Source organism: Coregonus clupeaformis, chromosome 17, assembly GCF_020615455.1.
Source record: "Coregonus clupeaformis isolate EN_2021a chromosome 17, ASM2061545v1, whole genome shotgun sequence".
Taxonomy (NCBI): Eukaryota; Metazoa; Chordata; class Actinopteri; order Salmoniformes; family Salmonidae; genus Coregonus; species Coregonus clupeaformis.
This window is the reverse complement of record NC_059208.1, coordinates 39,484,559-39,502,689: the sequence shown is the minus strand read 5'-3', so window position 1 is coordinate 39,502,689 and position 18,131 is coordinate 39,484,559. Positions and strand designations below refer to the sequence as shown.

At 43.8% G+C, this 18,131-nt stretch overlaps 1 protein-coding gene across 1 annotated transcript in view; it reads left to right on the top strand.

The window, feature by feature from the left end:
• med30 (mediator complex subunit 30) overlaps positions 1-18,131 on the top strand; it is a 32,630-nt gene that overhangs the window by 11,597 nt on the left and 2,902 nt on the right. Inside the window, exon 4 of the mRNA XM_041902990.2 lies at positions 2,464-2,571. Coding sequence (XP_041758924.1) covers positions 2,464-2,571 — 108 coding nt within the window. The remainder of the gene's footprint in view (positions 1-2,463; positions 2,572-18,131) is intronic.

Genomic DNA, 18,131 nt, shown 5'->3' with positions numbered 1-18,131 from the left:
TAATTTGTAATTCTGGTCATATGTAAACCTCACTGTCCATTACACTCCACAGTTGTACCACTTCATTTAAAATGTTTACATATCCCCCCAGAGGCTGTGCAAACCACTTACTGTGCTGACCAACCAATACTTCACTGCACCATGTTGTCTGGAGGAAGTTGATTTTGGCCTGCCGCACGCCGCCATTTATCATCCCCTGAAACTCAAGTGGCTGACAAGCCTGCCGGCCGCAGTCCTGACAATCATGCTATTGGCTGGCCGCTGACCGGGCTTTCCCCAAACAGGAAGTGGAATCAATGACTCAGCCAGCATGACCTCATCGCGCTCCTAATTAGCAGCAGGCCTGGTAATGAACAACTGGCGAAGGCTGCCCACATCAGCGGTTTTCTGTTTTTTCCCCGAGCCAGGCAATCAACTGAGCCCTCGCCGTTCTTTGGCATTTCCTGCATTGTGAGCAGCCATGTCATTGAATTTACTTATTCTCCACGTTGTTCTTTTTTCTTCTTCTTTCTTCTTCCTTTTTGGTTCCCCCTCTCTAAGTAAGGCAACCTGGAGAACTTCATTACCCCCATTCTTCTCTGTCAACAGGCAAACCACATCCATCCTCGTGTGGAGGAGAGAGACAGGGGTTATGACTCACACCCACAGTTACAGAGACACACACAACGACATTTTACATTTACATTTTAGTCATTTAGCAGACGCTCTTATCCAGAGCGACTTACAGTTAGTGATTACATATTATTATTATTTTTATTTATTTTTTATACTGGCCCCCCGTGGGAATCGAACCCACAACCCTGGCGTTGCAAACGCCATGCTCTATCAACTGAGCTACATCCCTGCCGGCCATTCCCTCCCCTACCCTGGACGACGCTGGGCCAATTGTGCGCCGCCCATGAGTCTCCCGGTCAGCTGCGACACTCGCTTTCTCTCTCGCCCTCTCTACCCCTGTACATTTTCCCCCTTCCGACTGCCAAAAACAGCTCTTACCTTTAAATTCAATATGCGTTTGGCTCATAGATGGAATTATAGAAGTAGAAAAAGTTTTTTCCTCTCTGATACTTTTTGGATTCTACACCCCTAACAATCACAGAGTTGGCCTAATATAATAACCAGCACGTCTTCTGTCTTCTCTCCAATACGAGTCAGACAGCTTAGGGTTTGGCATCGGTCTCTCTGACTGACTAGAGAAAACTGCCAGAGCTGTCTCTTGTTTTTCTCATGTGATTCTCTCCATGCCTCTCTCTGTCCGTCTTCTGTTCTGGCCCTATCCAGCTCTGCAGTAATGCTTTGGTCACAGCCTGCTTTAATCACTGTCTACACTGGCCTCTGCCAGTTGCTAAACCTCAGGTCATTGACTGCAATGAAATGCGATCAACTACTAGACTATTCAGAATGTAGAATACACTCAGCCTCAGATTTGTGTTGGACTTCACTGTGTTTTCACACCTGCTAAGGCTTTTGGTTGGCTGTACCTAATCTTTATTTATGATCTTGATTGGTACCATGGGTCGTGTTATGAGAAGGATGCTTTAGCCGTTGATGTTGTTTCTTTTCTCAAATCATTACCTCGTTCCTACATAACCGTTTAAGCAATCTCACCTCACACAGCCATGTATGATAATAGGAACCCAGTAGACGATAGTGTAACACTAGTATAATAGTACCATTTAAGATAAGCGTGTTGGTCTTGATGCAGTGCAATAGAGAACAATGTGTTCCATACGGCACTGCTTATTATCCTGCAGACCAGCAGATGTCAGTGTGATTTAATGTAGAGGAGGAACAGCCAGGCAGAGAGAGGGGAGGGAGGGAAAGACCTCCTCATTCTGAGAGGGTTTTCAGCACAGCAGTCGTTGTAGTGTCAGCCAGACAATGTCAAGCACAGAGAGTGCTTAAAAATGAATTAAGCACTTGGGTATGGACTGTGGAGAAGTCCTGATTCTGAAATGGTGGTGGTGGTGGTATGGAACTTCTAATTCAGTATAACAGGGGAGGGAATGTCCTAGAAATCCTTAATTTATAGATAGACCTATTTTAATGGAGAATGTGGTGGACTATATATTCTTAGGTTTTGTATTGCTTAATGCAGGGTTTCCCAGCTCTGTTTATGGTGAACTGCTATGTATTGGTATGATAACAACTGTTTCCTTACAGCATTTCGTACACCTATACATAGAGTATGTAGACTTTTAGAGAAGGGGTTAGTGATTCTATATTTTTCACATTTGTATTTATTTGTTTGATGAGAGACATAAGCCAATTCATCTTAATTTATGTTTTTCTCCTATTTTTATGTATCTTTATTTAACCAGTCGAGTCCCATTGAAATGGTAATCTCTTTTACAAGGGAGTCATATGTATTTTCCTATTGCAAACCAAAGCACCAAACTACTATCAATTTACCATCCCCTCATTGAATACCTGTGGTCATTGTATCTGTTTATACCCCCCCCACAGCAACTCATCCCCTATGTGGAGGACGACAGCTCCAAACACGATGAACGCTTGGCCAGCCAGGCCCATCCGGCAACAGAGGAGAGGAGGGAAATCCTGGAGGTTAACAAGGTGAGCTGCCCACTGGGGTTTTATAGATATAAATGTACAGTACACTGGGCTTTAGAGAGCACAGCCCTGTATATAAAAGGTAACCCCAATAGTGATTCCAGGAGGAGAGAGAAAAGAGAGGCTACAGAGAGATTTCTTTTTTGATGAATGTATAACTGGACCGGATGGATAAAGAGGAGATTTTAATGTGAATACATATTGAGACAGACATTATTCCAGTCATTCCAGAGGAGGAGAGATGGAGGGAAAAGAGAGAATACTGAGAGAGAAGACAATGACCAGATGGACAGATATGTAGACAAAGGGAATATGTTGGAGGGAAGGTCTCCATATCAAGCCAGAGAGGAGAGAAAAAGAAGAAACACTTGAAGGAAAGAGAGAGAAGACCGATAGATGGAAAACTACAACACAGATAGATATGTAGACAGTTGGAATGATACTGGCTTCCAGAAGAGAGCAAAGACTGATGGAATTCCTCTGGAAGACAAATAAAAATGACATATACTGCACTGTAAATCAGTGACAAACACAATCTAAGATTGAGAAAAGAGATGATAAAAGAAAAGAGATTGATGTAGAACTGAATTGATAGATATGTCCCAAGAAGGGAAAGTTCAAATAAAGTCACATAATTGACACCTGTATACAGTAATATCCCCATAGAACAAACAGATGTGAAGGCCAACAACTATAGCCTGGTCCCAGATCTGTTTGTGCTGCCTTGACAGTTCGTATGGCCATTGTTTGGCATGATCATATGAGTTGGCAAGACCGCACAAACAGATGTAGGACCAGGCTAGCCCTGTTGATTGTCTTTGATCTAACCCAGCAGGAAAGGTAGGTAAAGAGTAGAGTATGCTAGGTTAAAGGAGGTACACTGGAGGAGCTCCAAGATAAATGACTCCTCCATGGTAATGTCTTGCTGCTTTATGGGCCGTCCTGTGTGTGAGTGATAGCCTGCTCTCGTTATCTGTCGATTGGGGTAATTGCTGTTTGTCGGAGGTGCGTTGACTGATGGTGATGCAATCTGTCGAGGGAGGGAGGAAGGGAGAGAGAGATGGTGTGCATGCGGCCGATGGTGTGTGCTTTGGTGTAAGTATGAGTGAAATATGTGTGTGTGAGTTCATTTGAGCATGTAGCCTCTGTATGGTGTTTGCATAAATGTTTAAGATGCATTAGCCATAATTTATTACCACCTAATGGTCTGAGATTGCTCAATCTCTGAGCTGCAGACCTTTTTGCTTCAGACTGATTGTGCATATCAATTCCCCTTTCCTCTCCCTCTCCTATGCTCCAACGAGAAACACAAACTCCGAAGCGCCCAAGTGACCACAAATTAGAGCCTTAATGAATGCCTTGCATTAGTGGTCACACGCCAATTAATGGGAGGAAACGATGAATATGACTAACCGACCAACCGAATCGAATTGAAATTCCGAAGATGTTTTGCAGATAGGCATTTTCGTCCCATCTGTGTCGCCTTTTACGTCCAAGAAGGACCCCTGACTGACTGTGAGTTTTCTGCAGAACAGATGATGATGATTCACTGGACTCTCAAGAGTGATAATCATTCCATCTGGGATATGATGCTTCTTCCTTGTCATCTCCCCATCACTCTTTTTCTTCCCTCCTTCACCCTCCTTCCTTTCCTCCATCCTTCCTTCTCTTCTTCCCCCCACGGGTCCTAACTGATGACCCGCTCCCTCGGGAGTGTCACTGTGATACGGGAGGGGACCTGGGACCATCCCCAGTGCCTCTCCGTTGCAGCCCTGCCATCACCATTCGGCCAGCGTTTGATTTAATACCAGCCTAAGTGAGAATAAATTCCTGTCATAGCCCATTAAGGAGGCCTTGGAGAGATCTGGCCTGTTATTAATTCTCCACAGCTCCTCTCTTTCTCTCTCCTCTCTCGGCTCCCCACCCTCCCCTCATTCCCTCCCTCGCTCGCACACACTCCCTTGCTTTTTTAATATCCTGTTAATTACCGCGTCTGTCCTCTTTATTCAAATGAGAAAGTGAGAAATTAAACGCAAAGGATGTTTGTAATTTCAAATAGGGGAAGAGTGGGGGGAGGCAGTGCCTCTCCAATGGCGGAGCAGTCATGGATAATGAATTCCAGTGACATTGGCGGGTTAGCAGCGTTATCTGAAGAGCAGGCCGGGGTGTGTGGAGGCCTGATGATAAACAAACAGAGACCTGGATGATAATGAGACTCACTCGGAGAGAGGGATACAGATGGCTTCATGGATCTCTCTCTCTCTCTCTCTCTCTCTCTCTCTCTCTCTCTCTCTCTCTCTCTCTCTCTCTCGCTCGCTCGCTCACTCGCTCTCTCTTTCTCCCTGCTTACACACTACAGCATTAGCAGGCTGTTCACAGGAGGCGCACAAACCTCCATGTTATTATCAGGCTCATATGTAGCCCATTAGACCAGTGTGTCGGCCAGAAGCTTTGTAATTGGTGAGCAGGAGGTCAGAGGGGAAACGCAGCGCAACTCATGTTGTTGGAAGATCAGGGGGCTATTTTTGGAATTATAATGTTTTTCGAGTTAATTCTCCGATTATTTTCTATTTTGTTAAACCGTTTAAGGAATATGTAACCAATTAGACTAGAGTTTTTTTAATTCTCAAAATATGTTTGGATTCTTTAACTACAGCAAGGCAGGCTGAAAGTCTTACTGGCTTGAAAGAGGAAGGACTAGGTGTACAACAGTATCTCTATTGTGACCATGGTGATGCCACCAGGTTGATAGGTTCAACAGCCAGAACACGGTGTTTCCCACCTGTTTAGAAATGGATGCTGTGAACTTTAGATCTGTTGGTGCATAGGGCTGTTACGGTGACTGTATTACCACCACACTGGAGGTGTCGAGTCATGACCGCAGTCAAATTCCACGTGACCATTTAGTCAAGGTAACTAGGCTTCTTTTTTTTTTTTTTTTTTTTTTGTCATTTAGCAGACGCTCTTATCCAGAGCGACTTACAGGAGCAATTAGGGTTAAGTGCCTTGCTCAAGGGCACATCGACAGATTTTTCACCTAGTTGGCTCGGGGATTAGAACCAGCGACCTTTCGGTTACTGGCACAACGCTCTTACCCACTAAGCTACCTGCCGCTCCAAGCTCTGATGCTGCTGATGGTCATTAGTAGCCTGCCAAACTTGCTAACTGCCAGTCCCTGATGGCCTGGTACTCAGCACTCTATTGTCCCTCTAATCACATCAATGCAAATGTTATTGAAAATCTAATCAAACACTTCATGAGAGCCCATGAGCTCCTGTTGCGCAACATTTCTATAGGCTATGCAATTGTGTGAGAAAACAGAGTTTTGATGGCCTCTATTAAAAAGAGGAGGATCCCATCAGCTTTCCATAGGCTAGGCCTACTATATTTATTTCTCAACTTTCCTAATATTAAGCACAACAAACGTCCTCCATTCGCTATTACATGCATAGATTACATGTATTTCCCCCCCCCCCCATGCCCCTGTTTCGAGACAGGTGCATGATAATGGTCCATTCTAAATTAAAACAAATTTCACACATACAGTGCATACGGAAAATATTGGGAGAACCTTCCAGAAGGACAACCATCTCTGCAGCACTCCACCAATCAGGCCTTTATGGTAGAGTGGTCAGACGGAAGCCACTCCTCAGTAAAAGGCACATGACAGCCCGCTTGGAGTTTGCCAAAGGACTCTCAGACCATGAGAAACAAGATTCTCTGGTCTGATGAAACCAAGATTGAACTCTTTGGCCTGAATGCCAAGTGTCATGTCTGGAGGAAACCTGGCACCATCCCTACGGTGAAGCATGGTGGTGGCAGCATCATGCTGTGGGGATGTTTTGCAGTGGCAGGGACTGAGAGACTAGTCAGGATCGAGGGAAAGATGAACGGAGCAAAGTACAGAGAGATTCTTGATGAAAACCTGCTCCAGAGCGCTCAGGACCTCAGACTGAGGCGAAGTCACTTTCCAACAGGATAACGACCCTAAGCACACAGCCAAGACAACGCAGGAGTGGTATCGGGAAAAGTCTCTGAATGTCCTTGAGTGGCCCAGCTAGAGCCCGGACTTGAACCTGATCTAACATCTCTGGAGAGACCTGAAAATAGCTGTGCAGCGACACTCCCCATCCAACCTGACAGAGCTTGAGAGGATCTGCAGTGAAGAATGGGAGAAACTCCCCAAATACAGGTGTGCCAAGCTTGTAGTGTCATACACAAGAAGACTCGTGGCTGTAATCGCTGCCAAAGGTGCTTCAACAAAGTACTGAGTAAAGGGTCTGAATACTTATGTAAATGTAATATTTCCATGTTTTATTTTTAATACATTTGCTAAAATTTCTAAAAACCTGGTCTTTGTCATTATGGGGTATTGTGTGTAGATTGATGAGGGGGAAAAAACAATTTAATCCATTTTAGAATAAGGATGTAACGTAACAAAATGTGGAAAAAGTCAAGGGGTCTGAATACTTTCCGAATCCACTGTATATTACTTATGTAAAGACAAGATTAAATCAAGAATAGTCTGATTGGTGACAATATATCACTTGTAAGCGATATATTATCACTTGTGATTGATGCCCAGCTTGTGTGCAGTAAGGCAAGAAACAGCACATGCCTTTTTATTTGGCGACTTTTTAAAATCATAGTCGCTCACCCATGTAGCCTAGCCCATAGGCCTATATGTTTTGATAAGGTTTGTATCACAACTAAAGTGGCCAAATAACTTCTTAAAATTAAGCACATTAATCCGCTTTACAACCGGTGTAGAGCCTAACTAGCATACATAGGTCGCGCGTGAGCTTCAAGTTTGGATAAGATAATTTCCACCATAAAAATGCACCTTTTATAATAAAGCATTACATGCATCACTTTTGAGAATGGCGTTTTCCCGCTAATTGCATTTTGGAACATTCGCGCTTATAGCCTACTGCCGTGAGTGCATTGCTGCACTTACAGTGAGGGAAAAAAGTTTTTGATCCCCTACTGATTTTGTACGTTTTCCCACTGACAAAGACATGATCAGTCTATAATATAATGGTAGGTTTATTTGAACAGTGAGACGGAATAACAACAAAATGTCAAAAATGTTATAAATTGATTTGCATTTTAATGAGGGAAATAAGTATTTGACCCCTCTGCAAAACATGACTTAGTACTTGGTGGCAAAACCCTTGTTGGCAATCACAGAGGTCAGACGTTTCTTGTAGTTGGCCACCAGGTTTGCACACATCTCAGGAGGGATTTTGTCCCACTCCTCTTTGCAGATCTTCTCCAAGTCATTAAGGTTTCGAGGCTGATGTTTGGCAACTCGAACCTTCAGTTCCCTCCACAGATTTTCTATGGGATTAAGGTCTGGAGACTGGCTAGGCCACGCCAGGACCTTAATGTGCTTCTTCTTGAGCCACTCCTTTGTTGCCTTGGCCGTGTGTTTTGGGTCATTGTCATGCTGGAATACCCATCCACGACCCATTTTCAATGCCCTGGCTGAGGGAAGGAGGTTCTCACCCAAGATTTGACGGTACATGGCCCCGTCCATCGTCCCTTTGATGCGGTGAAGTTGTCCTGTCCCCTTATCAGAAAAACACCCCCAAAGCATAATGTTTCCACCTCCATGTTTGACGGTGGGGATGGTGTTCTTGGGGTCATAGGCAGCATTTCTCCTCCTCCAAACACGGTGAGTTGAATTGATGCCAAAGAGCTCGATTTTGGTCTCATCTGACCACAACACTTTCACCCAGTTCTCCACTGACGGGCCTGTATATGTGCTTTCTTGAGCAGGGGGACCTTGCGGGCGCTGCAGGATTTCAGTCCTTCACGGCGTAGTGTGTTACCAATTGTTTTCTTGGTGACTATGGTCCCAGCTGCCTTGAGATCATTGACAAGATCCTCCTGTGTAGTTCTGGGCTGATTCCTCACCGTTCTCATGATCATTGCAACTCCACGAGGTGAGATCTTGCATGGAGCCCCAGGCCGAGGGAGATTGACAGTTCTTTTGTGTTTCTTCCATTTGCGAATAATCGCACCAACTGTTGTCACCTTCTCACCAAGCTGCTTGGCGATGGTCTTGTAGCCCATTCCATTGTAGGTCTACAATCTTGTCCCTGACATCCTTGGAGAGCTCTTTGGTCTTGGCCATGGTGGAGAGTTTGGAATCTGATTGATTGCTTCTGTGGACAGGTGTCTTTTATACAGGTAACAAGCTGAGATTAGGAGCACTCCCTTTAAGAGTGTGCTCCTAATCTCAGCTCGTTACCTGTATAAAAGACACCTGGGAGCCAGAAATCTTTCTGATTGAGAGGGGGTCAAATACGTATTTCCCTAATTAAAATGCAAATCAATTTATAACATTATTGACATGCGTTTTTCTGGATTTTTATGTTGTTATTCTGTCTCTCACTGTTCAAATAAACCTACCATTCAAATTATAGACTGATCATTTTTTTGTCAGTGGGCAAACGTACAAAATCAGCAGCGGATCAAATACTTTTTTCCCTCATTGTATTATGTGAAGAAATAGCCTAATAGTTTATCAACATTTTAAGCTCAACATTCTGATCTGTTGCATCAGCCTCATTGCTTTTAAAAGGTTTTTTGATGCTAGTGGTTGCATTAATTTGGGATCTATTGCATCCCACAACTGTCCCAGACTATGTTTGGAGTATGTATTTCTCGCACAGATGACCAAGTCAGTTTTTTTACTATGGGGGATAGTAGATTGACATAGGCTAGTGCTTTTACTGTTCGTTAGGCCTACTCATCTATTTGGCTGATGAAAAGTTAATGTGGACATCTTCAATATGCGCCTCCGAATTCAATAAGGATGCGCGCATTTGCGTCCCCGATGTGTCTGTCTTCACTTGTAGCCTGTGAGAAGGACCCGAGATGCTGTAAGAAGGACCCGATCACGCGACAGGCATTGGCTAATAAGAATTGAGATATCTGAGAGAGCCATGGGAGTGAGAGGTGCTTCGGAGCACGCAGCCGGGAGAAGGGAATTATAATTATTATATTCAGCCCATGGGCACAACGGCCACTGGCCGCAAAAGGCATGGATTGTTTTAGGGGGCATTGTGGGAAATTCTAGTCATTATCAAGTGCTTGTCAAATTGTGAATGAGAGACTGAAGTGTGTGCAGCCTGCGCAAAAACACAATGCAGAGCTCATACCTTTTAAAATAATGCCACGGATTTCTAAGCAAATCTTGTCTGCTAAATGAACTAGTGTAGCCCACAGCCATATTGCATAGTCCGATCAGGGCCTAACATAAGGACAACTCAGAGTATGCTATTCTGTTCTTCTAAAATAGACCACATTTTCTTCATATCATGTTTCTTTAGACCTGTCTAAAATAAATAATGGATTTATTTTGATGGTGTAGGCTATATTAAATGTATTTATTAGACTTTTTTAAATGTAGATGTTCCAAAGGTCTGCATTGGTCATCTATAAATCACATCTAGGCAAATCCCCACCTTATCTTAGATCATTGGTCACCATAGCAACACCCACCCATAGTATGCGTTCCAGCAGGTATATCTCACTGGTCATCCCCAAAGCCAACACCGCATTTGGCCGCTATTCCTTCCAGTTCTCTGCTGCAAATGACTGGAACGAACTGCAAAAATCTCTGAAGCTGGAGACACTTATCTCCCTCACTAACTTTAAGCATCAGTTGTCAGAGCAGCTTACCGATCACTACACCTGTACACAGCCCATCTGTAATTAGCCCACCCAACTACCTCATCCCCATATTGTTATTTACATTGTTATTTATTTTGCTCATTTGCACACCAGTATCTCTATTTGCACATCATCTTCTGCACATCTATCATTCCAGTGTTAATACTAAAATGTAATTATTTTGCACTATGGCCTATTTATTGCCTTACCTCCATAACTTACTACATTTGCACACACTGTATATAGATTTTCTATTGAGTTATTGACTGTACGTTTTGTTTTGTTTATTCCATATGTAACTCTTTGTTGTTGTTGTTTTTATCGCACTGCTTTGTTTTATCTTGGCCAGGTCGCAGTTGTAAATGAGAACTTGTTCTCAACTGGCTTACCTGGTTAAATGAAGGTTAAATCAAATAAAATAAATTAGTGGCATGTAGGCTATGCTATGCGTGGAAGCCAGAACATGCTAAATGTGTTTATGTTAATTAACGGTGAGTTACCATGAGACCGGCAGTTATTTGCTTGACAATCACCGGCTGACAAAATGTCATGACCGCCACAGCCCTATAGGTTTGAAGAGTAAATCAGGCCGACGACTGGAATCTGCTGCGCTGACAAAACAAGTGACACTTTGCTACTCTCCCCAAACACCAAACCTTGTTCTTGCTCCCCTTGCGTAAGAGGAGCAAAAATAACATCTCCAATCGGTTGAGACTTTAAAGTTGAATTATACAGTTTTTCATCTTCCCAGATATCTGCCTGCCTCTTTCTCTCCACGGTTGCGTATGAAATCTGGGCTGGACCCATATGCTGTAAGCCCCTGACAGCTCAGGCAGAGATGAAAGAGCCCGGCTCATTGGCCCTGAGATAGAGAGGGAGGCATTACCGAGCAAATGCCAGTCTAATACCCCCTATACCTCACACTACACCTGAGCTCTCCAAGCTAAACTTCTCTACTACACCCTTTCTCTCTAAACTACCCCTCCACTATTACACCCTATACACTCTCTCTCCAAGCTAACCATCCTCACACCCTCACTCTCCAAGCTGCCCCTCCAAAAAACCTTACACTTTCTCTTTCCAAGCTACCCCACCACCCTCCCACCCACTCTCTCCAAGTTAACACTCCACTATCTGCTCACCCTTCAAGATACCTTTCCAGTATGGACAACATCTCACTTGTCTTTGCAAGCCAAACCCAGTGTCTGACACACTGTCCTATTCATTCACACTATTTTACTATATGGCACCAGGCTCAGACAAATATTGATGGTCCGTAACGTTAGCACACCTATAAAAAAGTGAAACTTTGAAAGAGAACTCTGTGCAGATATATCTTATTTTGCAACTCCGACTCTGCCGTAAGAGAGTTACTCCAGATGGGCAAATGCATTCCCTTTAAGCATATTGTGTCCCCACTGAGTTCTGAAACCTATGAACTCTCTCTTTCTTCTCCCAATATCATCTGAAGAGATTCTAGGGAGAACTATTCAGTTGTTATTGGGGTTATCAAACTCCCATGAGACTGAATGATAATCCTTCTTCTCATAGGTTCTGAATAAACTTTGATTTGATTTGAAGGCATCTGCATCATCACAAGTCTTCCCTTCCCTCGTCTGCTCCCTCGTGTCTCAACTGTCCCTCTTATCTATACTAAACAAAAATATAAACCCAACATGTAAATTGTTGGTTTCATGAGCTAAAATAAAAGATCCCAGAAATGTTCCATATGCACTAAAAGCTTATTTCACTCAGATTTTGCGCACAAGTTTTGTCACACAACACAATGCCTCAGATGTCTCAAGTTTTGAGGGAGCGTACAATTGGCATGCTGACCGCAGGACTGTCCACCAGCACTGTTGGCAGAGAATTGAATGTTAATTTCTCTACCATAAGCCGCCTCAAACTTCATTTTAGAGAATTTGGCAGTACGTCCAACCGGCCTCACAACCGCAACCATGTGTAACTACGGCAGCCCAGGACCTCCACATCCGGCTTCTTCACCTGCAGGATCGTCTGAGGCCAGCCACCCGGACAGCTGATGAAACTGAGGAGTATTTCTGTCTGTAATAAAGCCCTTTTGTGGGGAAAAACGAATTCTGATTGGCTGGGCCTGGCTCCCCAGTGGGTGGTCCTATGCCCACCCATGGCTGCATCCATTCCCAGTCATGTGAAATCCATAGATTAGTGCCTAATGCATTTTTTTCAATTGAATCCTTATATAAACTGTAACTTAGTAAAATCGTTGAATGTTGCATTTTATATTTTTGTTCAGTATACTTTCTAAACTGCCTGGTCACTGTGCAGATGCTTTTATTTGAAGGAACTGTTTGTGAACCCTCAACTTTGGGGTTGTGCCTAGTTTCCTAGCACAATTCTCCAAACAATTGCGCCCTCTGAACCCTATATACAAGCTAATCTTCTCACAGCCCCCAATCGCAACAGGACAGGTTTCTTCTTGTGCTTCTAATTTAATTCTTGCTTATCAATTCCCATGTCACCACGCCCCCAGCGCAAAGCGAACACTCTACACTCATCAGCACACTCTAGCTTTAAATCCTAAACGCTGCATTCAAGATGGGATGAACTTTTCAACTCAGGGATTACACATTTACTTTACTGAAAACGTGTTCCTCCTTGACTGTAAAGCAACTTACATGCGAGAGTGGATCCCCTGGTGTTAAAGCTGATGTTAAGTGTTTGCCAAAGAACGCATCCATAGTCCAAGTGCTTAGGTCAGACGAAATAGGCCTACTCACTGTTGTTATGTGGTGCACATGTTATCCAGCACAAAAACGGTTATACACTGAATATACCAAACATTAGGAACACCTTCCTAATATTGAGTCACCACCCCCTTTTTGCCCTCAGAACAGCCTGCATTTTTCAGGGCATGGACACAAGGTGTCTAAAGCTTCCACAGGGATTCTGGTCCATGTTGACTCCAATGCTTCCCACAGTTGTGTCAAGGTTGCTGGATGTCCTTTGGGTGGTGGACCATTCTTGATACACACGGGAAACTGTTGAGCGTGAAAAACCCAGCAGCTCTGTAGTTCTTGACACAAACCGGTCTGCCTGGCACATACTACTGTACCCCGTTCAAAGATACTTAAATATTTTGTCTTGCCCATTCACTCTCTGAATGGCACACATACACAATCCATGTCTCAATTGTCTCAAGGCTTAAAAACCCTTCTTTACTTTTTAGTCATTTAGCAGACACTCTTATCCAGAGCGACTTACAGTTAGTGAGTGCATACATTTTCATACTGGCCCCCCGTGGGAAACAAACCCACAACCCTGGCGTTGCAAGCGCCATGCTCTACCAACTGAGCTACAGTCTTTAACCTGTCTCATCACCTTCATCTACACTTATTGAAGTGGATTTAACAAGTGACATCAATAAGGGATCATAGACTGATCAGGTGAATCCAGGTGAAAGCTATGTCATGGAAAGAGTTCTTAATGTTTGGTATACTCAGTGTTTGGCCCAACCATTGGTTTTAAAGAGAGGGTGTGAAATGGCAGCTTAGCCTCTGTGCCCCTCATATATAATCACTGTGAACAAAATCACAAAGCAGAGCCCAATCAATACCGCTACCTGGCAGCAAGTCAAGTGCTGAAGAGGGCCGGGCAGGGTAAAGATGTAAAGAAAGCACCAGCAGCACTGCTACTTCTAACGCAGCAGAATCAATGGGAACTGTTCTGAAACAGTTGGCTGCACTGCAAGCTTTCCAGCTCAGTGCTGAGGACATGTTGAAAGGCGGGGTGTATTCAGAGGATGACAACATGTCTATTGTATTTCTGCCAGTGAGTGGTGGAAGGCTTTATCTCCCTCACCAAACCTTGGGCCTTTGTCCTCCTGGGAGGCCCATGCCAACTAGTTGGGCAGTTAAACTCTCCCTTAAAAAAGACAAAGTTTATTAAGTCAATTAAGGCTATTAAAGCAATGTCAGACAAATTAAGGCTGCTTCACCGAGCTCCCCAAAGGCCGCTGTCAACTGCATAAACCACTTAGCATCAGAAGGCTCCTCAAGCAGGTCGAAGTGTGTGCTGGCTTACCACTTCAGTTCAGTTTGCACTGTGCTTACTGAGGAGGGAACATGCCCAGTGCCCAACCCGAACAATAGACTTCTACAAAAAATTGACCAGCCACTATGGTGGCACTAGATAGTCTGCACTCTGCATGTAACATATACAGATATGCTACATGATGCATGCCATTGAGAGAGTGCCTTTTCTTGACCAACCCCTCTCTTGGCGATGGCACCCCCACCATAACAGAACACCAAATGCAATGCATTCGGAAAGTATTCAGACCCCTTCCCGTTTTCACATTTTGTTACATTACAGCCTTATTCTAAAATGGATTAAATACAAAATGTTCCTCATACATTTTTGCAAATGTATTAAAAATAAAAAACAGAAACCTTATTTACATAAGTATTCAGACCCTTTGCTGTGAGACTCTAAATTGACCTCAGGTGCATCCTGTTTCTATTGATCATCCTTGATGTTTCTACAACTTGATTGGACTCCACCTGTGCTAAATTCAATTGATTGGACATGATTTGGAAAGGCACAAACCTGTCTATATAAGGTCCCACAGTTGACAGTGGATGTCAGAGCAAAAACCAAGCCATGAGCTTGAAGGAATTGTCCATAGAGCTCCGAGACAGGATTGTGTCGGCACAGATCTGGGGAAGGGTACAAAAAATGTCTGCAGCATTGAAGGTTCCCAAGAACACAGTGGCCTCCATCAATCTTAAATGGAAGAAGTTTGGAACCACCAAGACTCTTCCTAGAGCTGGCCGCCCTTCCAAACTGAGCAATCGGGGGAGAAGGGCCTTGGTCAGGGAGGTGACCAAGAACCAGATGGTCACTCTGACAGAGCTCTAGAGTTCCTCTGTGGAGATAGGAGAACCTTCCAGAAGGACAACCATCTCTGCAGCACTCCACCAATCAGGCCTTTATGGTAGAGTGGCCAGACGGAAGCCACTCCTCAGTAAAAGGCACATGACAGCCCGCTTGGAGTTTGCCAAAAGGCACCTAAAGAACTCAGACCATGAGAAACAAGATTCTCTGGTCTGAAACCAAGATTGAACTATTTGGCCTGAATGCCAAGCGTCAAGTCTGGAGGAAACCTGGCAACATCCCTACGGTAAAGCATGGTGGTGGCAGCATGCTTTACCGTAGGGCAGGGACTGGAAGACTAGTCAGGATCAAGGGAAAGATGAACGGAGCAAAGTACAGAGAGATCCTTGATGAAAACCTGCTCCAGAGCGATCAGGACCTCAGACTGCGGCGAAGGTTCACCTTCCAACAGGACAACGACCCTAAGCACACAGCCAAGACAACGCAGGAGTGGCTTCGGGACAAGTCTCTGAATGTCCTTGAGTGGCCCAGCCAGAGCCCAGACTTGAACCTGATCTAACATCTCTGGAGAGACCTGAAAATAGCTGTACAGCGACACTCCCCATCCAACCTGACAGAGCTTGAGAGGATCTGCAGAGAAGAATGGGAGAAACGCCCCAAATACAGGTGTCCCAAGCTTGAAGTGTCTTACCCAAGAAGACTCCAGGCTGTAATCGCTGCCAAAGGTGCTTCAACAAAGTTCTGAGTAAAGGGTCTGAATACTTATGTAAATGGAATATATCCGGTTTGTAATAAAAATAATAATAAATCTAAAAACCTCTTTTTGCTTTGTCATTATGTGTTATTGTGTGTAGATTGATGAGGGGGGGGACGACGATTTAATCCATTTTAGAATAAGGCTGTAAGGTAACAAAATGTGGAAAGGTCAAGGGGTCTGAATACTTTCCAAATGCACTCAAGATTGTGTATTTGGGGAAGTGAGAGTGTTTGAATGTCTTTTGGACGATGGACAAGGCCCACTCAGTCGTGACACTCTCCAAATCTTCATCTTCATGGACGGACCATTCTCTTCTCACGAAGACTACAAGTTCAGAACCGACTCCTCCTCAGCTGCCAATGACAGCGAGGTGGCACCGTTAGATTATGGAGAAGGGTGCTATCGCAGCAAGACGAGTTCTCTCTCTTCTCCTGTTCTCTCCTCTCCTCCTCCCCATCTGCCTAATCCCCTCGCCTCACTCACTTACACTTGTAATTCCCAGCCAGATCCACCGGAGTGAAAGCAACGATTTGAGTCGCCAGCGACAGGGTGGATAAGTTGAACGGAATCCTGAGTGAAGGCACATTTTTAGCACGACTCGCTATTCTCGACTTCGGCTGGCAACTTTAAATCATGGTTAAGCCGTTCGCCAGTTAACGTAGAAATCCGCTCAATAAAAAAGCAACCGTGTTCTGAAAGGGTGGCGGCCGTGTTTTTTAATTGTTGAGATTCTCCCTTTTCATCCTTTTTTACGTTTCATCATCTATTGATATGGTAATATCATAACAAGATTAGTTTTGTTTGGTCTAATTAATCAAAACCCTGAATGTCTAATGGGGCAAAACGCAAAATAATCAATTAACACAGAAATGTAAATTATGTAAGATAATAGACTGTCTGCTGTTTGTACTTTCGGGACTATACCAGACAGTTTGAAAATAATAGAAATTACAGTGGCTGAGATGTTGCCTCCAAAATGTGATAGGAGTGGTAAAGCCTTTGGGGTTTGCTCTTAGCACGTTGTCACTCAGCCAAGAGAGAAATATTTGGAAGATTTGAATGAACCAGAATTTTTATAATAAGACGTTTTGATCAAAAATTCCGTCTCTCGCCCCATTATTGAGGATGGCTCCTTTTATCTCACTTTGAGATGAGGGTTGAAGAGAATCAGATGAAGAGAGAGAGAGGGAGAAAAAGTGTGAGAGCGAGAAAGAGAGTGCAGCCCCAACGCTTCAGCCTCAACGTTAACTCAGTCCACACTCAGGTGTTCTATATGATAAACCATCACCACTCAGATATCAAAGTTCTCTCACTTCCAATTGTTCTCCTTTAAAGGCGCGACTAATGACTAAGTCATTCTGTTCAAAGTCTCCTCCTGTAAATCTAACCGCCCCTCAGATATGCATAACCACTTTGTCAAATCTTTGCTATTTTAACACACTGATTTGACCTGATAGGAACCCTTTAAAGTCAGACTAAGAAAGGCGAAGATGACTGAAACTGTCAAGATAAAAGTTCTGGGGTAATAATGAGTAATGGGTATCACATTGAATTGCTTCTCTTCTATCACTCAGTGGCCCGGAACTATAGTGCTGTCTTTTAGAAGATGGACAAAGAGAATGTACATAGGAAAGGAGATATGCTGACATGAGGATTGCCGATGCCCTGGAGCACTCAAACATCTGCCCGGGCAAAACTGCCCCTCTGTCCTCTGCCCAGGTGTGCCATGAAAGCACCTGAGAGAGAGAGAGAGAGGAAGGATCTCCTCAGCGGTTGGCTGGCCGTATAAAATAAAATCAAGCTTTATTTATACAGCACATTTCAGACATGGAATGCAACGCAATGTTCTTCACAGGAAAAAATAATAAAAAAACAATTAAAAGAAAAGCTGAAATATTTACTACGCAACAAACCTAAGATAAAAAACAAAAGAATGACAACTGAATGACTAAAAAGCACCTAAGGAAAAGCAAAGCTAAAAATGTGTTTTAAAATCTATTTTAAATATGTCCACAGTTTCGGCCCCCCTCAGGTTTTCTGGCAGGCTATTCAAGAGGCTGGGGGCATAATAACGAAAGGCTGCCTCCATGCCTCTTGGTCCTAGGCTTTGGGATAGTTAAAAGGCCAGTGCCAGAGGACCTGAGGGACCTACTGGGTACATATCTTAACTTTAAAGCATGTCTGACATGTATTGGGGTGCACAATCGGGAATTGATTTAAAAACCAATAGAATAATCTTAAAATGAAT